The following is a 23,414-nucleotide window of genomic DNA, read 5'->3' on the forward strand; positions in this document are numbered from 1 at the left end:
GCAAAAATTCTGATTTTATGCATAAAATTCACAGGTAACAATGTCTGCTAAATGAATAGTCAAGTTTTAAACTACATTATAGCTTTCCTGTTAAAAGAATGTCTTTTACAAAAATTTCTTTTGTATCTTACAAACATGTTACCTTGAAAATTATCATATGACAAACACCTTCACATCTGTTCCAAAGTCTTCTGTGGACCAAGTACAATATCAGACAGTTCTATGTAGCCCACATGAAGAGAGTCAACATGAGTCTCAAAAAATGATTTTGTCTGTTTGATTTTCCTTTTTTCTTTAGAAAAAAATCAACAGCAATTTTCAAATCATTCATTCAGCCTAATGTTGGCAAAAATCACAGCAACTGTATTCAGGAATTCAGTAAATTCTCGAAATTTTGTAAATACAAGTATCCAGAAGGAAGTCAAAAGCTTTACAAGCTTTACCTTTCTTAGCAACTTCCATTTCTTCTTCTGTCCAGCGGGATGTCTCCACAGGCTCTGTAGAAGCTGAAAGAAAAACAAAGACACTGAGCAGAGAAAAGAACAGGATTCACTATTATAGCACCAATTATGCATCCCGTAGTCAACAAATCTATTCACATTATGGTTTGCTCAAGTCACTTGGGAAAGCTGCTCTTGTCAGAGGGAAGCAGTAAATCTCCATTAAACCAAGTTAGAGATATAGGAGGAACCACCACAATCTCAGCAGAGAAAACTGTTCAAAACTGTTCTGTCTACAAAACTATGATTAATTGTCTGTCAAGTAAGTGACTTAGCTGTATTTATCACTACAATTTTATTTAAAATGTCAATAATTACCATCAACTACTAAAAGCAGCAATCCAACATGCTCTAAGCTAGTTCAATCCTGTTTCACTGACTGCTGAGAAAGGACTGGAATGGTTATTTATTGGTGAGTGGGTGTCAAGAAATCTACTGTTCTTGTATTCACTGAGTCCCCACTTGGACAAATGGAGAAAAATAAAAGAAAACAAAAAAACCCAGTAAGTAAAAACAAGCAGGAAACTAACAGTGATGCAGTGCAAAGTGCTTTTCATTAATTCCTCTGGATTTTATATCATCCTGTTTAAATTTCTGAACAGCACTGACCTGCACCAGCCTCCCCTTCCTTTCCATAAAATCTACCATTACACTATAAAGTATCTGATTCACCAAAAAGCTATTTTGGATTTTTCAGAAAACCCTGCAAAAACGGTTATAAAATGAAACAAACTAAAAGCAAAACCCCCTATTGCCTCAGTCTAGCTGCTGACAAAACCCACTGTACCAACTGAGCAGGAATGCCCACCACAATCTCTGATGTTTAGTTATACAAGAACTCATTTGCCCACTTACTCTGCTCTTTAGGATATTCAGAATATCTGAGCAACAAAAGAGTTGTTACAAGCTCTAGAACAGCACTGGCCTGTAACTACCCAGCTGAAGCACAAGGAGCAACAAACTTTGCCACAGCAGAGCACAGCAAGAAAAAAAAAAACCTGCTCTGCCATCCTGGATAATTATTTACCAACCACAAAGTATTCTGGTATTTCTGCACCACCACAAATTAGGTCAGCCTTTTCCAAAATACAGCCAGAGACTGCATTGTGTTTTTTTAAGCATATGAGCCAAGAAAGTAACATTTTATTTTAAAAAAGCCTTTTGCCATCCAACGCAAAACCAACGACTTGCTAAGCTCTATTTCAGCTTATGAAACTCCCTGAAGTGCTCAAATATCAGACCTACTTACTCAACAATATTCTCTGAGCTACAGCCTGTAAGTCAATCTGTGCCACGGGCACCTGGAGCTCCACAGACCCGTCACGAACCCGCACAGAGAGAAAAGGTGGTTACCACAGAAAGGCTGAGCTGCTTTTTCTCCCCCTCACCCGGTTCTGACAGTCATCTGATCACACATACACTATTCATGAAGTCACGCTCGTGAAGTTCAACAGTTCTGCACAGTCACAAAATCATAAACAGGGCTAAGAATAAAGATGTCACACTGAACAGCAGAAAAGAAGTGCACTGCATGCCCGGCAACCAGCCCCGTGCCAGGGAAGAGCCTGACGAGCAGATGGGTCCCCGTGTCCTGCAAATGCTACTCACAGGGTTCTGGTGGGGGTGGGAGAGGCGGAGGTGGTTCTTCAGTGGCTGCAGCTGCAGCAGCATTTGCTTGGGCAGCTTCATTTGTCATTGATCTGGTGATTCTGCCCTTACGCCGACCTTGGCTGTTGGCGGTTTTTCGGCCCCGAGGAGCCGCCTGCTCCCTTTCCTCAGTTTCCTCTGGTGCAACTTCAGTTTTGTCCTTTTCTTTGGTATTCTCTCTGGGAGTAGTTACAATATGATTCAGTCACATTCAGAGAGCCACTGCGGGCTGATATTCCTGAATAGCAATGTACAAAACACCCCAAACCACCCCCAGCAAAACTCCACGAACCCAAAAGATGCCTTTAGTGAGAGAGAATTCACTTACTGCCCACAACTTTGAGTTGCTGGAGAGTAACACAGATACGTGATATTATCAACTTCAAAGAAAACATGAACACTGTGATAGAACATATCAAAAAAGCCCAAACCAACAAGATGCAGAGATTATTACATGCACAAAAAATATAAGCCCATTGCTTTTTCCACCAGTCTGATTAGGTCAACAAGACAGAGAAATGTGCATGTCCAAAAAAATATTGTTTAATGCACAAAACCCAATCTAAACAGAAACAGTTTTCAGTCCAGATTTCACTATCAGGCTAATGCAAATCCTGTTCTGATCTTGGCAAAAAACTGCAGTCTAGGGGGGAATGAATGTATTTCAGTATATATACACTTACTTAGATTCCTCCTTCTCATCCTTCTCCTCCTCATCTTTCTTTTCCTCCTCTTTTTTCTCTGATTTGTCTGATTTTTCCTCTTCTACCTTTTCTTCTACCTTTTCTTCTTGAGAAGGACGAGCAATCTGTTGCTGAAACAAAATGGGATTTAGGTGGTAACTCGATCACAGAAAGGTGCAGCAACGTGGACTCGGGGCAGCACAAACTGATGCTGCCTCACCTCCCACCTGATAATTTGGTTACAGTCACTGCACAGTGGTCAGTGTAACAGTAGAATATCTCTGCCAAAACCCATCACAACTCTCTGCACCCTCAAACAGAACAAACACAAGGCACTGTCTCCCAGACTTCAGAAGTCCCCTCAGCCACAGAATGTCCAGTTTCTGTGTATTAACTACACATCCTCTCCATTTATTTTCTCTTATGTGTCTTTTGCCCCACTCAGATATTTTTTGTTATAAATTCCCTGGAAGTACAGGCAGCTTCTGCAGCATGAGCACAGAAGTGACCATGTACAAGGAATACACTGGCTGTTGTGCCACACTAAAAATGAACAGCTACATTTTAGAAGTGCTCAGGGAGGTCTGACAATGTAGTTAATGGTGTCGGCTCCTCTCAGATTTTATTTTTAACTTTGTGCATTTTAAAATAGTGAAACATGATCTCTTACAACTTGGGAGCAGAAGGTCTTGTAGCACGAAAATTATGACCAGCTCTAAGTCACCTTCTCAAAACTGTCATTAGTAATTAAGGAATATAATTGTTAAAAAAAATTGGGTGAGGAATTAAGAACTTACATTTCCAGTGAATTTACAGAAAGAAAGTTATAGCCTAGAATTATTAAAACACCGAACAAAAATGTCTCTGTTGAGATGACAGTTTTACAAGCACAGCAAGCACTGTGCTTGTATCAGATACCCAGAGTACAAGTAACAACTCATGGAAAGAAAAGGACAGAACTACAAGATTGCTGTTCTAGAACTTCATTAATTCAGAATTTACAATCCACTGAAAAATTCCTCCAAATTGGCTTTTCATTTTCACAGCAGAATCAACCTTCCAATGAGTGCAGCAGCAGGTGTCACTGTTTCCCTGACAAAACTGAGGCTGGAAATAGTCACAAAACTGACTTGTTTTTGACATTTTAATAATGTGAACTGGAGCAGAAACCCTAAACACTAACCACTATCATTTTGCTACAAATTAATAGCATTTAGGATGCTGGCATTACTTGATAATGCAAAATTTTCCTTCAAGCAAGATGTCAGAAACAGGCTAAGATAAATTATTCCCATTGTGCTGGATAGATTGGTCTGGAAAGCAGGGAGTCAAAAAACCTGCATTTTCAGAAGCAAATTCTAAAAATTTTAAAAATAAAATATGTATTTTAATTTTAAAAAAGAAACATAAAATACGCATTTTAATTTAAAAAATGTAAAAAATGTACTTTACATTCAATCCACTTACAAAACAGTTGTTGCAAATCCTGCTCTTGCCTGGTTAACTTAACATCCCACTTAAAAATAACTCGGTTCTCTTGTTTCGCAGGGAATTTATTGACCATGCAGAATCAACAGGTCTAGTGCAGGTTAAACACAAACCTTCAAGCAGTGGAGGCCTCGCTCAGCGACGTACCTGCACATTCATCTGCTGTTCAAACTCCCACTGCACCCGAGGGGACGGGCTTGAACTCGGGGCACGGGGACAAAACCCACCCCAGCAGCGACATCACCCAGCTCTTCAGCGCAGGCTGCCTGACCCAGCAACGTGTTTATTCCAGGAAATGGTGTCATTCTGCCACTTAAGCTGCCTCCAGCAGTGCTGCCCCTCTCACATACACCCTTCTAATCCGCCCGGAGTCACCGGAGGTGATCCCCGTCACACACACGCGGCGAATTTCTGTCTGCTCACATCAGCGCCCCGCGGCACCTGCTGCCCGCCGACAGGGCTGAGCCTCACACAGCCACCCAAACACATCCTGCACATCCTGCCTACCAAATTAAATACAAAATTCTACTTCGAAGAAACCTCCTTCCAGTGAGTTATTTAAGGAATTCTCCGTAATCACAGAATCACGGGATGGTTCGGGTTTGAAGGCACCGTAAGGACCATCTCATTCCAACTGCTGCCATGTGTAGGGACACCTTCCACTAGACCAGGTTGCTTCAAGCCCTGTCCAACCTGGCCTTGAGCCCTTCTAGGGATGGGGAAGCGAAACCATCACACAGCCATGCTTTCTCTCAATTCTAGGTTAAAAACTTGCTCTTCATTTGACAAATTTTGGGTTAAGACATGCTTGTTTAATCAATTCTGTGACATTCTAGAACCGTTCAGGCCACATTTTATAAAAAGTATTTTCTAGACCTATTCGAGGACAAAAATGCATCAGAATTCAATTAGCTTTACATCTCCTCACATCCTCAGTCCAGCATTCAGCTTCTCAAGTGAAAGCCCCCACACTGAAACCCGAGTCAAGCTGTGCTCACTACATTCTCTGAAGGATTTCACCATCATCACTGTGATTAATCTCTTCTCCACTTCAATATTCCACTTGCTAATTTACAAAAATATATGAACTCTTAAGAGTCTAAGCTGAAGCACCTGTTATTGGCATAAGCCCATCCTGGAGCACCTCATAAATCTTACACGACTTGAGTTTGCCAATCAGCAAGAAAGTTTCAAGTTGCTACTGAGAGATATGAAAAATATCAGCTTCAAACAAAGCTGGGGCATGGGAGGGGGAAGGGGGTGAGCTGCATTCTGCAGCTGTAAGATAAAGTTCTGCCCAGCCAGGCAGTTCAAGTGCTTTTTTACTAGCTGTTATAGATGTTGCTAACTAATCATTAATAAAATTAAGAAATACAAATACAATTTTTCATGCAGCGTTACTAAACATGCCAACTACAAGACTTCTGAATTTCAATTAAATTTCCCACTCAGAGCACTGAGGGTATTTCCTTGAGTTAGGAAGTATCCCCCAACCCTCTTCAGAGCTAAAAGCCTGGCACTCCCCTGCACCCTCAGCAGAGCACACATTAAGCCTGTTGCAGTTGCCCAAAGTTTAGTGATCTGCTGTGGTGCTTAATGTGCATCAACAACCAGCAATTAAGAAGTACAACTCTGCTAAAATTCAGAGAGCAAGTAATTTGAGCTGAAGGAACCTTCAGTGTTCCAACTCACGTATTTAGTTACTCACACATAAATCAGCATTCACAAAGTCAGGCAGAGCACCTTGGGCTTCCCTTTAAAATGAGCTAAGTTCACAAATCCCTGCCCTTGTGCCTGAGGCTGGAAATAAAATCTTTCTGGTTTATATATGTTGTCCAAGGAAAGCAACCACTTACAGATTGAAAAGTCCATCCAAATTTTGAATTCTACCAGTTCCAATATTCTAAAGTTGAATAATGTGGAAAAGACATTTAAATATACAGTAGTGGTCTTCTGACTATCTCAAAACTTACAGTTACACTGCACTACAGCTGAGCCAGCTGTGCCTCCTCACCCTTAGAACAGCTGCAGGAGAACAGCACTCAGCAAAGATCTCACTCAACATGTGACATTTCCTGTGATCACACCAATCTCACTTCACAATGGAATAAGACACAGAATCACTTCAAATGGCAGCACTGCCCGTGTTAAGGGTCCACAGGGATTGTCCACATCTGGACAATCTTCTTTATTTCTATATTCTCTGCATTTGCCACACATCCAGACTCCAACTGCAATCCTGCCCCATCACTAGTCAAACAACTCCCTTCTCCTACTAAAAAGCATTACAAGGCTTAGAAAATCTAACAGAAGTCCTGGCAAAATACAGGTTATTTCCAGTAATTTCTCCCATCACAGCAGTTGAAATTAGCCAGAGCAGAAACTCCAACTAAATCCTGTGCACAGTGACAGTGACCTTATCCCAAGCAATCCATAATCTGTGAGTACAGACAAGTCAGTCTCCCATGAGATGACTCTTCTGGTAGAACATCAGCCCATAATCCAAAAGGTTTATGTACAACAGCACCACAGGGGCACAACCCAGGGGCTGTTTCTACTGAACAGGATCAACTTATCAGTTTAAGCTGTTTGCAGCTATTTTATGAAAAAAAAATGCATTTACTGGGACACTCAGAAAACTTCCAGTATCTAAATAGAGCATTCACATACCCTGAGGTGTAATATTTACTGCATTTGCTGTTTTGCAGTGCAGATCTGTGCAGTCCCAAAGTCTCTTTGTGTGTGTGTGTGTGTGTTTTCCAACATCCACATTAACCCTGGTAGCCCAGCACATGTATTTATAAGGTTTTGGTACATGATATGCTGCTCTTTTCCTCTCCAAAGACTTCTAAACGAATAATTCCTGAATCAGCAGAATTTTTTACTTGTATGCATTAAACTGGGCTCCTTCTTCTCCCTGTGAAGTTCCAGTTTGACTTTGAGCCTGACCACCAAATAAAGATCACTATTAATTTCTGCCTTTTGACAAACACTGACATTATGAAGTGATTATATATTTTCCACTGCAAGTCACATGCTAAACCTAATTTCTGTTGGCTCCAAATAGGATTTAATGATGGATTCAACTTCAGTGTCTATGGCAGGGTCCTCAAAGAAAATGAATTGTCATATTAAAACAAGTAACAAATGTGCAAAGGAAGAAGATATTTCACAGAATCAAAACCAAACTAACCAAGATCACCCCTGAAGTCAGGATTACTTAAATTTTAAAAGGGCAAGAATGCAGTAAAGGAAAAATAATTATTTCCCTCCCATGTATATATAATACATTGCTATATCAGATAGGGAAACAGTTGTAAATACGAAACAATAAACCAGCAAAACCCAAGTGATGAATAAATTCAAGATACCTGGTTTCTTCCTCTGCGTTTCCCATAATTCCTTCGCACAAGAGCTTTATAATTTTCATTTTTCTTGGTCAAATAATAATATAATACACAGTCGGGAACATTCTGAAGCAAAAAAAGCAGGAGAAAAAAGGGTTTTACTCCTATTGAAAAAGGAAGTTTTTAGTTTTTCATTTCTCAGAATGCTTACAATATTCAGCCCCTAGACTAAGATATAACTATTAGATTTGATTTCTCAGCAGGGAAGTGAATTCATGCACAAATATAACAACATAACTGTGCATAAAATTACAGTGTTAAAGACAAGTCTCATGTATTTACAATATCCCTCAGCTACTTCTGCCTGCATGATTTAATCCATACTAGATAATCTGCAAGTTTAAAAGCTTTTATTTGCCACTGCAGCTGTAGGCATTTGAGATTCTGCTGTAAGTCTTAACAAATCCTAATTCTCCATTACTTCTGACACGAATTCTGCAAAATCAAGTCCTAAAGATCAAAATCAAGTCCAAAAGATCAAAGTGAGTTCCAAAGACTAACTGAGCCAGCAGTAGGATTCCACTGACTGGGAAGGTGGTGGGCAGATTTCTCAGGGTGAGCCCAGCAGCTCAGCAGAGGCACTGATGTCCTCCCTAAGAGAAAATGGTGCTGGGGTGAATGACTTACATTTGGAACATTAGGGATCCCACCCTAGGCTCTACTTATATTCACAAGTGTCTTACCTTTCGTTCCAGGTAGGAAGCAATTAGACCAAAGTTCTTGGGATGTTGGACAAACCTTTTACAAATCAGAAATTATTTCAGTTTAACAACATAATCCACGATCAAATAAGCAAAGCAATCTTCCAAACAATCTGTTCCATCACAAGCCTTTCATTTGCACGGCTGAAATTAGTCTAAAAATCCCACTTCTCAAATTGTGCAGATTTAGAACTAAGCATTCAAAATTACCCATTAGCTGATGTAATGAGATCATGGATCTACTCTTCTCATTTTAATCTTTCCACAGAACTAAAGGACTTTTGAGAGAATTTTGTTTTTAAGGATTAAATACATGCGAGCCTACTCTGCTGAAAAGTCTAAAACTTTTGCAGTATTTCTTACATCCAACTAAGAACATTATCAAATATCATCAATATTACTGCACAAAAGCTTCAGCATTTGGCTGATATTTACTGTGGGGTTCAGCATTTCATCGTCATCACGATGCAATAAAAATAAACAATAAGAGAGGTCATTACTTTTCCTTAAAAATCTCCTTCTCGTGGTCGGTCCAGACATTCATGAACTGTCTGTCTTTATAAACTTTCATGGGATCCTCCATCAGACCATTCATATTAATAAACTTCACTCGTCTTTGTTCTGCGTCGAACATCATGGGCGGGATGACCGAGAGCTGACGCATTTGCTTCTCATTATTCTACAGGCAAAGAATAAAAGACAAAGTAAAGAGCACAAGAAGTTGCTACTAATGTTTACAGTTCTTGAATTACACAACTCTTCAAGCTCCCCCACAAGACACATTCGCAGTCAGTTTGAAACTGCTTTTTGTACACGGCTCAACTCTTGTGGAAGTTGTTGCTCTGAACATTCCCACAATCAGCTACAGGGAAATGTCACAAGTGATGAAAAACTAAAATGGTGCAGGGGTTTAGAAAGGAAGGGTTTTCACGTGTTTGTTACAGCTGTAAAAAAACTAGGTTGCAGCAAGCCTGCAATGAGAAAAATCTAGGGCAGATACAATTAGAAAGCAAAACCCTCAAAAGAAAAGTATTTCTAAGACCTGTTTCAAGCCAAACTTCACACAAATTCTATCAAACCATCCTCAAGAGGTTTCTCTTATCAAAAAAACAAATCCTCTGCAAGAAACCTTTCACTGCCAATAAAAGGATATTTATTGGCTGTGCTCCTATAGCAAAGAACAGACAACAGCCTCACCTCCTGCTCCGAGAGTCCATCAATGATTTCCGAAATCTCGTGTTCACTTCTAGCAATAGTTGCTGAAAGGCCAGCCCCTCTTTGGCCAACTCTGGAATGAGGGGAAAACAGAAGGAGTAAGGATTTTGTACACCATGACAACCTTCAAAATTCCTTAAAATCCTGCTCCCACCCTCTTAAATCAGGCAGGACTGTTCTTTCTCAGTCTCAGAGTACAGACTCTGTCATGTCCTGCCATCTCAAACAACTGCTCGGTTTTACAGGTGAATTTGCAAAGCTCAGCAGGAAGGACTTGCTTGAGTCAACACAAAAAAAAAAAGGTGTTACCACCAATTCCACTGCAAGGAGGTGTTTTAGATAAATTAATGCTCTTCCGCTGAGTATGAGAAACATTCATCGGTGGCACAGAAATCACCTTAATCACCTTAATTGGTACAGCTCATACACTGTGAAGGAGCCTATCTTTTATTTTTTAAAAGAAATCACACTAAAGTTGCCTTTCATCAGTTTGGTCAAGTTACTAATACAGCACTGAGGCTTGTTACAGCAAAGGAAAATTGTGAATTAGAGGGGAGAGCCGTAATTTGGAAGAATTTTTCAGCTTGTGATCTTTACACTTAAGGAACATCATAATGGTGGATCACAGCACGTGGATCAAAAAGCATTTCAGAGATGAAAATCGCTGCTAACTGGAGAGACAAAATATCTGCATTTGCTCAAAGATTTTATGGAATTAATCAATTGGCACAAAACCTGATAAAAAACCCCTTGGTATTTACACAGCCATGGTATTACAGCACAGCTACAGACAAAGATGCCACTACATCAGAGAACAGAAATACAATGTAAAGAGTTTGCAATTACAAAGACATGATAATATTCTTGAAGTGAAAGCTCCCTGTGCGTAGGATGCTGTTCCCATTGTTTCCTTCTTTCTTTTCTGAATTCCTCAAATCTTGCAGCCTTCACAGTATATTGCAAACTCTCTGTTTTCCCCATGTTTTATGAAATAAAGTATTGTAGGCAGATGGTTACAAGAGATGAGATTAAATCTTCATGGGGCTTGAACTCTCCAAGGTGTATCAAAATGATTTCAAACATTAGATAAACAGATTTTAACACAACTGAATCAAACTTGACCTAATTCTGATTTAAAGCACTGCCTACAGAACTGCAGATAGAGTGAACTCTCAAATGAATTGCACTTCATTCCTTTTTAGATTCCTTGTACAGTTCCCATCTAACAAATGTCTGATAGACTAAAATTAAGTAATAAGGACTTAATTGTCATAGCTTGCATATTTCAAAATGCAAAAATGTCTGGAATAAAATTACCTGGCAAGTACAACAAAAGATCAGTCAAACTGTTAATTTAGAAGACAAATGGGTTTTGAGTGTGTAGGCTAATGAATACAGGGATCATGGAATACAGGAGTAACAGACACCCAGTGACAGAAGAATATCAAGTATAAATTAGGGTGTCTGCCCAAAATGAACAGGCTCGTGTGAAGCTGGTGCTCCCAATTATCTTCATTCCAACTCCACAAACCTCTTTTTGAGCACCACTACCCTAACTAGCCTTTGCTAATTAGCCCTTTTCCCGTGTTTCTTTTGGAAAATATGAGGTTTCTAAAAACTTTTAAAGATCTAAAAAGGGAGACAGGAAAGGGACAATGTGGACATCATCTGGCAGCCCAAGAGGACACCAACTGATGGGGCTGCCACTGCTGCCACAGCTGATGGGGAGGGACAGGGAAGGGCAGATAAAGCCACGAAGATCCTTGGGATGTGAGGTGAAACTTGAACTCAATGCCACGAAACAGAGTGAGCAAATGGAAGAACACTTGACTTTATCCTGGATGATACACTAATATTCTGTTTTAAGGAACACAGTGATGAGCAGAAAACTTCACTATTAAACCAAAACAATATCACTATAAATAATTCCAAAACTTAAAATCCAAGGGATGTTTTGCAGGAATATTTCAAATCCATGACAATACCTTTGGAATCGTTCTTGCTGTTCCCTTTGCTTCCGGATTTCTGGGAATTGTTTCTCATAGTACTCCCGTGTTTTGCTCTCCTTGGCTTTCCTGCGGGGATTATTTTCTATCCTGTCCACTTTTTTCTCCCATGCCTCCATCAGCTGATCATAACGTTGACAGATCTTCTGTTCCTGTTAAATTCCAAAAGTAAACCTTGAAGTAAGCAAAACACCCCAAGTGCTGAGTCCATGGAACCTGGGCAGGCTGCAGGAATGGTGGCCTTACCCGCTGTTTTCTCGCATGGTTTCTTCTTTTAAAGAATAATATCAGCTTTTTCCTCATCACCTGGTTTCTGGAAAACAAATTTAGGGGAAAAAAAGTGAACTATTCATAAGGATCAAGCACTTCAAAACTCCTCAACAAAAGCCCTATCAATTTTAGATGCTGGATCATTATTATGAATAGTATTTTCAGGGGGAGAAACCAGGACAAATTCCCAATGAGGTCTAGTTATCTAAATCACCTAATACTGTATTTTTTCAGAGAGGAGATCCTTGAAGATGGCTGGAATAAGCAATTGAGACATAACAGATTCCAATTTCAAGCCAGCTACTCTCCTTTGCCTCGAGAGAGATAATATGGTAAAATGAGTAAATTTGGTTGAAGCTACTGTGCTTTTAGGGGGAAAAAAGTATTTGCAATTCAGCCCTAAAGTTGAGAGTTTCACAATACATTATTCAAGAAATAAGTACTTTGGAACAAATCTATTTGATGGAGTAGAGCAAGAATAATTTTTTTAAGAGAAGTTTTTAAAGGACTTAAAAAAGTTAAAGCCAACTTTTATGATTTATTTTTGTCTTTAAATCAAGAAGAAAAGTTAGTGTTTCCCTCTGCCTTCAGTACATGTAATTCATGTCCTGCAGAACTGTTTTACAGCAAAGAAATCAGTTACAGGGACTGGAGGCTTTTCACTATGGTTAAAGCTCACACATCCTATTTGGAAAACACAAGGATGAAAAATGTGAGTGAATGTTTAAGTTTAGATCCCTTAAATGGCACAATGACAAGATATTAAAGCACTCACGTTTTGATGTTTTCATGGTAGACCTTTGTGTCTGATGGTTGGTTGTAAAGTGGCTGCAATTTTGGATTAGAAAGACACACTTAGTACTTTTCAATGCATGTAGATTTATAAGTATATACAGTACATTTAACAATATTTTACTATTCAACAGTGCACTCAATCTGAGATGCAGCAATCTGAAGGGACTACAAGATATTCAACACAAAGCATGGATTCATTATTTAAAATTAGATTATAACTACTTATGTACATAGCAGTCCTTCATTTTTTTTTGTTTCAAACTATTCTCTCAAACAGATTCAAATCTACTTTAAAAATGACACTTATGCAGCCAATGAACTCACTCAACAATTCACCCGTGTATTTAAACACACACTTCTTTTATACATAATCACAGAACTACAGCTGTTCACCATAACAGAATTAGAGCAACTGGCAACACAGAAAACAGAAAAAAAGTCCATAACTTACCAGTTCGACTTTTGGACCAAGCCCTTCAAAAATCTTGTGAGCTTCTTCTGCTTTTTTCTGCAAATAAGATTTTTTTTGTATGGTCTGAGTAAATCCTCTGAAGTTAATGTCAAATGTGTATCAGAACTCTGTGCCTGCTGCCAAACCCCTGCCTGACCATATGAGATCCTTCTTAACCTACTTCTGCAATGTTGCCTCAGCAAATAAAGAAACTTGCACTTGAATTGTGCAGTTCCTGCTCTGATCTCCATGTCTGGAAGCTGAGAGAGCACAAAAGCAGAACTTGACCTCTGCAGCTCAAAAAGAACATGCACTTAATAAGTAATACAGCAAATAATGACAAAGAGGAAGAAAGGTATCCAGTAAAACTAAGTATAATTAGCTTTGAAAAATGAAATTAAGGGACTAAAATTATCCAGCTGCCAAATCTGGGAGTGTGAATCCATGTGTACACAGAGACACAAAGTAGGGAAAGGACCCAAAATGATTCTGACCCTTCCTGGGGGAAGGGGAGAACACTTGTATGGAACACTTGGGACACAGTTCTACTGTACAAAATCCAGTATTGTTTTGCAGGGGGTTTCAACCTCCTCAAATTTTAGAAAGTAGTCTATTGTAAGAGAAATTAGCTGTTCCTCTAAACTACAAAACAAAATTGGGAAATTAAACAAACATGTACCACTCTCACAGAAGATCACAGTACTTTCAAAACCCCCAGATATCCAACTCCCTAATCTCAAACTACCACAGGGAAAAAAAAGGCAGGAAGCCCTTTGCTACTGCTGGCAATATGTGTGTTTTCTCACCACTTAAACAACACAAGCCCACAGTTTACCTCTACACTACTTCTGCTTATCTGTCCATTTATCCAAACCTGAAGTGCCAGAAGTCAGAGCTTATAAAGAAGGCACAGAACCTTACAACATGTGCAGTTTTTTCCCTTCAGCTCATTTAAACATAGAGTCTTCAGCCAAGCTTGTGAGCTTGATGTGAGGAATAGGGAATTCAAGATACATTTCTGAACCATTTTTCATATCTGCACACGTACACATATATATGTTTCTACATGTGTATGTTTGTATCTGTATATATCTATCTCAGCACAGGAGTCTAAGGATGAGACCCACAGCTGTGGGTCTTAGAAAATAGAAGGATCCTGTGACCAAGAATCAAAATGTCATGCAAGTGTCTTTCATTTAAAGAAGTAAATGAACATTAAAAGAAGGGTGGGCAAGTCAATAAAACACCAGAAGCAGAACTTGCCCCAGGGAAGTAAATGAAGGCCCAATGAAGTGCAGCCCACGGGGTCAGTGCCAGCCCTGCTCAGTGAACTGCAGAGGCCACTCACCCGGTTCTCATCGTAAATAATCTGGACAATGCTGCGGTGCTTCTGTTCCACCGGAGGAGGGGACACGGGCCTCTCTGGCTCGGGAGGCTTAGCAGCTTCTTCTTCAAGTTGTTGCTAAGAGACCAAAGAAAGAGAATCAGCCATCCAAACCCCATCACCCCCACCAGTAATTAGTCACCAGAGATAAAATATGCATCTGATCAACAGTTAGCACGGCCTCCTACTTCGGTCTTTCACTCACGAGGAATGAATGAAATGGTTTAAATGCCCATAGGGATGATAACAAGGCTATTTTTTGTACTGTTGGTAACTCAAATTAACTGTTTACGAGACTCACCAGACTTGTTTCAGCCTGACATTTAAAGCCACTGTCACTTCATAATTTATCATGATTAACTTGAAACAAAAATATGACCTTTGGAGAATGGCTACACCAGACCTGCCTTCTCACAGGGAAAATAAGCCACAGAGCTGCCTTTCTACATTGCAGATGTTCAAGTGCCATCATTACTACTGTCTTATTGTTTAAAAAGGTACAAAAGTCCTTCTAACACTCCACAGAGAACATAATCCTAAATGTACTTCACAGCAAAAATAAACCACTCCACATGTATTAAAGTTCCAAGACTGTCACAATACCAAACAAGCAAAAAAAGACCAACAGCAAAAACCCACCCTGTAATACTTTCCCAGCTCCTACACTGCTGTGATTTACTTCCACATTAAACAAATCTGGTTCAGCAATACCTCCATTTTTTAAATATCCTTCATCCATACCTGCCACAAACATACAGCAAAGAACTTCTGACACTAGGGATGCATCCTGCCACAGTCCTGGCTAGATTGTGCTCTAAGGCTGCATAAGAATTCAAACCCTAACATTTTAGCAGAATGCCATAAGACTTGGGCTCAATTATTGCAACAGCAACTTTGCAATTTTTTTAAAGTCAAATCATGTACAAATGTGCACAAATGAACCTTCAGAGATGAGATACACTTGCTGATTTTGTGGAAAAGTGAACAAACAAAAAGATAAGCATCATTAACACACAGACAGGTACTCGGTGACATCCTTTTCTGGTTTTCTGCCGGAGGTCACTTTACAGGTCATTACAATTCAGACATAATTAAATGCTTCCAGACCATAAAAACATACAGCTCCCCAGAGCTGTCTTTTTGTTTTCCTGGACCTACAAGTTAACAAATCCTACAGCATAACTCTCATTTCCTCCAGAGTTCACACTAAAGAAAAAAAGTAAAGCTGGCACTATTTCTATCTGGATCTTTGAAAGTCAGAAAAGGAAAAGGAAAAAAGGACTTTGTTTTTGTCAATGAATAACAGATGCCTTGATTGAAGGGTGGGTTTACTTGGCCACAACACTACTGGGAAGGCAACAACTGCTGCCAGCAAATATTTCCTTTGCTTCCAATGGCTGAAGTGCAGTTCTCTGATGCCAATCATAGTCAAGACCATACAAAAAAAAAAGTGTGTTTCCTCCTTTATTTCTCTGCTCTCTGTGTTTATTCACAGCCCTCCTACTACACTTCCCCCAAGGCTGACCTTAGCTCCAGATGTTAGGATCTCTTGTCCCTGTGAAAGCAGATGATCCAGGGACTTATGTACAAGCTCTGGTTTTGCAGATGCAGGCAAGGGATTCTCCCCTTGCGCAGACTGCGAAAGAAGAAAGGTGATACCCTCCCCTCGGCCAGCAGGCAGCTCTAAAGCTGAAATTACAGTCACAGTGCCCTTGTTTCACCAGTCATCTAACAGCAGTTTCAAATATAAACCCATCTATTGCTGGTGTTCCTGTGTGGCTTTCTCCTACTTTCAAAAATGTTTAAAACAGCACGATGTCCAACTTCTTTAAAACGGCAAAATCGTGCACATAACCTTCCCTTTTTAAATCCTTCCCTTGGTTCATGTAACCACAAAATTCACCACCACCAAATGAAGTTTTTCCACACCTTTTGCACTGGCAGATACCAACAGCAGTTGTTAGCTCTGCTATGCTTACTTGCTTTTTCTTCAGTTTAAGGATTTGCTGTTCAACCTTCGCAATTTCACGATCTACGCGGTCCATGCTCTGGATCAATTCTTCCTTTGACAGCTTAGAAGGTGAAGCATTTTGGTCCTCCCCACAAGGCTGACCAGAAATTGGAGAAGATGGTCCCTCATGCTTTCCTCCAAAAGCTGGGTCCTTCCATGGGACAGGAGATAGGGGAGGAGATTGGGAAAAATCAGTCACATGGTAACACGGGAATGAGTGCTCAGTAACCAAACCAGCACCCAGGAAATAACAACAACTTCCACTTATCTATATCTCTGTTGAGAAGCCAAGTGAAAGTTTTAACAATGCACTAAATACCTTAGAATTAACTGACAGCCCATTTATGATACTGTGATTTCGAAGTCTACCTTTTAAAAAAAACCACCACACTGCAACATTTACCTTGGAAGCAAAATAAGATTAAAACGTCTCCCTTTTTAAAATGTAACTTCATAAATGAAAACAGTAACTTTTGTTTTTAAAGAAAGGGTTACTTAAGAGACACTCCTCAATAATCTCATAAGCTGATGAGGATATTCTTGAAGATAACCATGACCAGCTTGATAAAGCACATCTGGAGTTAGCTGTGGTTATAAACGTGAAGTTCTCTTGAACTTAGCTCTAATATGCAGTATCTACACAAAAAATATCCACCCCAAACTACATTGTCCTAGATTTACCCAAAATGAGACAGTGACAAGTCTAATTAGTGTTATGTAAATAAGCAGATCCATTTCAAATGCTTAAAAGGGGAAAGGGGGTGGAAGGAAGTATTTTGACTATTCAGTACAAATGTTAATTACAGAAAAAATGGACTTGTATGTATTTGCCAGCAGCTTTCAATTGAAAAACAGAAATATCTCATGCACTATGCTACAATAATTTTACAACTGAGGTTCGAGTGACTTAAGAGAGTAGTGGCAACTCAGAATTCCAGTCTTTGTAATGTGTTTGATGCAGACTGTATAAAAACAGTAACACTGACTCACCATCATGGCTTCCGATAATTTATAAAAGCAAATTTCTGGGGTTAAAGAAAGAACCTAAACAAATAAAAAAATCACCTAACAGAAAAAATTGCTTAGATCACTGCAGCACAGAAAATTATACCTTCACCATCAACACAGAAAGTAGCTTTACCTTCTTAATATCTGCAGATCTCAACCCTTCCTGCAGAGGATGTACTAAAGGCAAGACAGTAGCTGCACTGACACGCTGAAAATGGGAATCAGAGACTTGTTCAAGACGTGGTCGCTTAGATTCCAGTGAATCATGATCTGTCTGAGATGGACCTGGATGAAATTGCTGTTCATATCCAGTCCTCCTTTCCTGAGGCCTAATATACAGAAGAGATAAAGCAATAAAATATATATTTTCGATACAAGAAAAGTATTTGGTGATCCTCAGCCCTTTTGACATATAAAGGAGATTCAGTTTAGTGATGCTCCTTCTAAATAGCAGGGCAGATAAATACAACAGTTAAGATCCACTGGAAAAGAGGAAGTGAACTTGAATCTTAAAAGACCTTGTTTAAAGGCACTCCTATCATTACAATGATAGGAATTTGTACCCAGATTACAAATCCTTAAAGAACTCAGCACTGCTACAATGAGATTGTTCAAATCAAAGCTCTGATTCAAATTACAAACACCAAAAAAAAAAAAATCCATGAGAAAAACTCAGCACTATATTCCACTGAAGATGGCCACAACAGCTCCATTATTTCAACTCTGCAGTCAAATAATTTTTAAATATACACAGAACGTTTGGGATGAGCCATGAATCTATTTGGAACTTGAGCTCTACTAAAATGCTACTATATGACAGAAACAGTCATTGATTCAACTCATGAGTCATTTAAAGGCTCCTCCTTCTCAGAAAAATGCACAAGAGCAGCATCCCTCGCTGCTTCCCAGTGCAATGCACAGGATGGCCACAAAAGAGCCTCATATGCTTCCACATCTTCCTATGAAGTGCCACTGAAGAGATGACAGCAGCTTCCTGCAGCCCAAATAAGCTTTTACAAATTTACAGTCTGGGGAGGTGATTTACTACTGCTATAAACTCGAGTTTTGAGAACTTTAAAAGCTGCTACAATTCTCAGCATTAAAACAGAGCCTTACTGACATTTTGCTGACACGAGATGAAGGCAATAGGCAAGCCCCAGATTTCACTATCATCGAGTTATTTCTGGGAATATCCTAATGAGATTTTAAGCCAGACCAGTATTTACATAACATTCATCATGGGTATTTGTTCAGAACCAGATCAGTCAGTTATAGCCAAAATAAACTGTGAGCAGTAATCCAGCATATAAAGTTGCTCCTACAGATATACTTACTAAGAGTCCGAGGTAAAAAGAGGTTTTTACAAGCAGTGAGTGCAAGAAAAAAAGAGGTTGTTACAGGCAGTAACACTTGCTTACAACTGTACATCAGCAGACTAATACGCTTAAGAACTGAGCACATAAATCACATTTTCACCTCTCCCCTAAACAGAAGCATATTCCTAACATATTGCTAACTTACTACAATCCAGTTAATATAATTCTAAATCTGTAGTGGGTTTTTAATCTTCAAATTTGATGTTCAGAGTACATTCAATATTCTTCAAGCATATACTCACTCTGTCTGAAAACTTCCTTGAACCTACCAACAGCACAGTAATGATGATGCACACTGAATATTCCTCAATATCCACCATGAAATGACCCACTGCACTGAGAGGGAAGATATTACCAAAGTGAAAGCAAATTACAACATATGATTGACTGTAGCTGCCCATTCCACATGTCCTCAGTTAACCTGCTGGCCCCAGAGCAGTCGCATCTCCTTACATGAGACAGGAATGGTACATGAGACTGACAGAAAGGGCATTTAGAACAAATGATCTGACACTCAAGTGTCCTGCTAAAAGCAGTGTACACTGATTTACTTCTCTGTGCCTAGAAGTCCATTTGGTGCCACATCTCAGTGTTTCACAGTTCTTACAACTCCAATACCCCATCAGCTCTGTTGTTCCTTACTTGCCCAGCCACACAGACACCATCTGTTGAACAACCAGGACTAATTTAAGAAACAGAACAGGCAATAATCACAGTGCAACAACTCCTGCACTCGTTGCTTCTGCTCGGCAAAATTAAATTATCCAAAAGTACAAACTTGACACACTTTTAGCCCAAGCAGCATTGAAACATTTGCAATGTGCACTGGGATTCTTGGAAGTTTCCAGACAGTGCTGTCAGGAGAGGTGTGGGAAAGTGAAGCACTGTCACTTCCTGCCCAGAAACAAAGGTATTAGTTAAGGCAGAGGGGCCGAGGAATTACACAACAGCTCCACCACTCCCACAACAGGGGAGCACCAATGAGGGTCAGGCATTTAGATAAAAGCTGTGAAAGACAACAAACCTTTCCATTTAAGAATCAGAGCCAACTCCACAGAAAGCCCTGGCTCTGAGGAGACTGGTGTTCACACACTTCCCAAGCAGCCTCTCACCTGTCAGAGCCCGGGTGGAACTCGGAGAGCAGGGAAGGCCTGCGCCGAAGCTGCTGCTGCTGCTGCTGCTGCTGCTGCAAGAGCTGGGTGGCCTGACTGACTTCCAGGTGGGAGGAACGGTAATCGGGAACCGCGAATTCCTAAAGGAAACACACTCCTGGGGTTAGTGAGAACAAAGGTGAGGAGACAGGACCATGATCGTTTCCAAAGATATTAAACACAGACCAACACCAGATCCACCAAGTCTTATTCCAGCTCAAAAAATAATGTTTGCACATGGCAGTTCTAAAGTTTTGAATGTTTTAAACAGACTAAATACTTACACTAAGAATTCCACCTAAGCCATTAACAACTTCTAACAAAACACAAATGAGTCAGCAGCAGATGAATATCCTCTAAAAAATACCCTTTAAAATCAGTTTTGCACATCCAGCTGCAACGTGGTAAAACGGGAATACACTTTAGCAACCTCGAGGCAATTTCCTGTGTTATCACCTCAAGACATTTTTACATCAGACATTATTAATTAGGATTAAGAGTCAAATGACTGGAGGATCCAGTTGATGGAATGTACAGAGTGAGGTACAGGACAATTTACTTGTATATATGTATATACTCGCTTTTAAAAATTACATGCAGCTGGCATTAACAAAGAGCAGCTCTATAACACATGTAATAGATCATTACCCATAAAATTTAGTTTATGTAAATTATCTAAAAATAAACATGAAGCCAATAAGCTCCAATTCTTGAATTTCCTTTTGCAAACATGTAAGTAGAATAAACCATCTGAAGTGTCTGTAGCAGGAGGAGAATTTCATTAAAACAAGGGAAACCTGAGCTGTTGTAAAGCCAACAGCTGGTCCTCCACAGCCCACATGAGCACAGGATGGGAGAACGAATGCTCAGCAGAAATGACCAAGTAGGATATTCTTAAAAATCCATTACTCCCATTCTGGCCAGCAGAACACAGCTGGAAGCACCAGTGCAGCTGCTTCACACACAAAAAAATAAATTAAAAAGAAAAATCAGCGTAACACAAGTTTTTGCACATTCTCCACCTTGCACACAATTTTGACAAGTAACAGATTTAACTCACAGAGAATCCAGACCAATACTGCAACAAAAGTTTATGAACAGAATCTCTACTGAATTTATTCAAAAGTGAGAAAGTAATGATAAAACCATGAGAAAGTAGATGATGAGACCAGGAAGTTTGTATTAATTCGCTGTGATGAAGATCATGGAATGATAAAACTCAGTTTTCTGTCCAAAAAAAAAAAAAAAAGGTAAAAAAGCAGACACATATGTAACCTTGAAGAAGCAAAATGCAGTGCTTCAGAAAAAAAATGAGAACAAAACAAACCAAAACAGCCCATCAGTATTTCTGTAAGACCCTGGCAGCAGCTCTCCCCAGCGGGGCACACTGATGTGCCACTCCGCTGTTCTCCAATGTGAGTGACTTGTGTTACATCAGATTAAAAAACCAAAAATGATGCCATTTGGCCCAGCAAACACCTGAATTATCTCCCTGCCGAGTGTGTGAGCCCCGTGTCCCCCCCTTACCTGCTGGTGCCGGGTGCTGGGGAAGGTGTACTGCACAGAGTGGGTGGGGTAGCGGCTCTGCTCCGTGCTGAATGCTCCTTGGTTCGGAGGGAAGCCGGAACTTGACATTATCAGGGAAGAAGTCTCCACAAAGCTGTGAGATCAAGCCCAGCAAGCAATCATGTTTCTAGGAAACCGCCTAAAGGAAAAAAGATCGCTGATAAGCACTGAAGTACCAGATGTACTCACAATACATTACAGCCATAGTCACCTAAGCAAAACAACCATTACCAGTAAAAGCTTTTTCCTGATGTATTTATTTAATAGGTTACTCCAGTCTGAAACATGTTAACGGGTCTTAAATGGGCTCAAAATGAGACATGTCAGCATTGTCTACACAAAGATTTGAGGATTATATTGTCAATACATCACTTTACCAGTTACCAGTTGAATTAGGAGGATTTTAAAAGAAAAGTAGGTCACTTTAAATAAATGTTGAAGAGGTTTTAATAGTCTACAGTTGGACTCTTCGTTTACAGTAAATTTCTTTGGCACAACACAAAATTCACTCTCATTTCTTCTACAGAGTTTTTGGATTCTATGAACAGTTTCTTACTTTCAGATTCAGGAAATCTTAGGGTTGCTTCACTCAGTGTCACCTGTGGCTCACTTAAACCACAGTGGATTAGTCAGGCCCTACACACCATTACCATCCAACAGCAGCATTACTGAAGTAGTTGGTAAAAAAGGCAATCATAAAGCAGAAAAACAGCTCTGCTTCTACTGCCAGCATAGTTTGTCTCATACAGATGTCACTGAATACACTATGAAGCCTTAAAACAATCCTGCTTAGCTGACAATCAATGACTACTTTGCCTCTCCTGCATTGTCCAGCTACAGGTGAGCAAACACTGAACCGCAAATTGACTGGGGAAGATTTTAAACACTGCAAAAATCCAGACAAGTTCATTACCAAAGTCAGAGCGTGCCTGAGGCTGGGTGTTGTTTCAGCTGCTGAAGATCAGAATACATTGATTAAACCCTGCAACCCCATCAGTGCTTTGAGCAGGTAAATTATGGCTCTAAGCAAAAAGTGGGACATAAATATATTTTGAACAGAAAGTATTTCTCTCTGATGGCTCGGAAGATGTGATCCTTGGAGCCCATGTATTAAATACAGAATCCTATCAGACCTGGAGCAAATTCTCAAGCTCTTGTCCAGAGCCCAGTAGATACATCAGACCTTCAAATAAGTCACTGTTGACCCCCCTCCTCAATGGCTATGTTTCAAAGCACATAAATCTGCAGCCTTTCACAAATATCACCTGTAAACTTACACTTCTGAACTTAATTTTCCATCAACAGTCAATAGACAAAATCAGCTCAGGAAAGGATCAGACACAGCAAGCTACACATACAGATCTTAAAGTATACCTGACACACTTTATCATTCCTGCTCTGGTTGGGCTTTTTTCCCCCTAATTCTCCATCAAACAAAGCTTTACATGTTGAGCTGTCAGAATAATGAGACAAATTTAACTCTTTAACCTGATTTTCAGATATGAAAAATCAAAGAAAAAACAACAATTTCTCTATCAAAGCAATACTACAGATCACTAGTTGTGTGCTTTATAGTACCCATACATCTATTATAGTACCTATAATTCATATCCAAGTGACAAGTTCTCACAGAATTCTTCCCCATTAACATTTATCATGCTTCATCATTCACACTGCCTTCCTTAGAGTGCAGCTTTACTGTGTGATGGTCTGATGGGTCTGAGTCATGTGCTTTCCATTTAATCAAGGAGCAGT

The 23,414-nt window shown here is 39.7% G+C and overlaps 1 protein-coding gene across 3 annotated transcripts in view; it reads right to left on the minus strand.

Annotated features, from left to right (window-relative positions):
* Nucleotides 1-23,414, minus strand: part of NCOR1 (nuclear receptor corepressor 1) — a 60,193-nt gene that overhangs the window by 24,834 nt on the left and 11,945 nt on the right. The window contains exons 2-17 of one of the 3 annotated variants that reach the window (XM_064677448.1): nt 21,621-21,798; nt 20,055-20,194; nt 17,700-17,895; nt 16,527-16,709; nt 14,512-14,625; nt 13,164-13,220; nt 12,693-12,745; nt 11,894-11,960; nt 11,627-11,799; nt 9,624-9,714; nt 8,927-9,105; nt 8,409-8,463; nt 7,690-7,791; nt 2,831-2,961; nt 2,109-2,326; nt 444-506 (exon numbers count right to left, since the gene is read on the minus strand). In XM_064677448.1, coding sequence (XP_064533518.1) covers nt 444-506; nt 2,109-2,326; nt 2,831-2,961; nt 7,690-7,791; nt 8,409-8,463; nt 8,927-9,105; nt 9,624-9,714; nt 11,627-11,799; nt 11,894-11,960; nt 12,693-12,745; nt 13,164-13,220; nt 14,512-14,625; nt 16,527-16,709; nt 17,700-17,895; nt 20,055-20,194; nt 21,621-21,728 — 1,930 coding nt within the window. In that variant the 5' untranslated portion in view covers nt 21,729-21,798. Of the gene's footprint in view, nt 1-443; nt 507-2,108; nt 2,327-2,830; nt 2,962-4,431; nt 4,584-7,689; nt 7,792-8,408; nt 8,464-8,926; nt 9,106-9,623; nt 9,715-11,626; nt 11,800-11,893; nt 11,961-12,692; nt 12,746-13,163; nt 13,221-14,511; nt 14,626-16,526; nt 16,710-17,699; nt 17,896-20,054; nt 20,195-21,620; nt 21,799-23,414 lie in introns of those variants that run through there. The other 2 variants (XM_064677451.1, XM_064677449.1) reach the window with 2 other exon arrangements.

The sequence above is a fragment of the Pseudopipra pipra genome, chromosome 21 (genome assembly GCF_036250125.1).
Source record: "Pseudopipra pipra isolate bDixPip1 chromosome 21, bDixPip1.hap1, whole genome shotgun sequence".
Classification (NCBI taxonomy): Eukaryota; Metazoa; Chordata; class Aves; order Passeriformes; family Pipridae; genus Pseudopipra; species Pseudopipra pipra.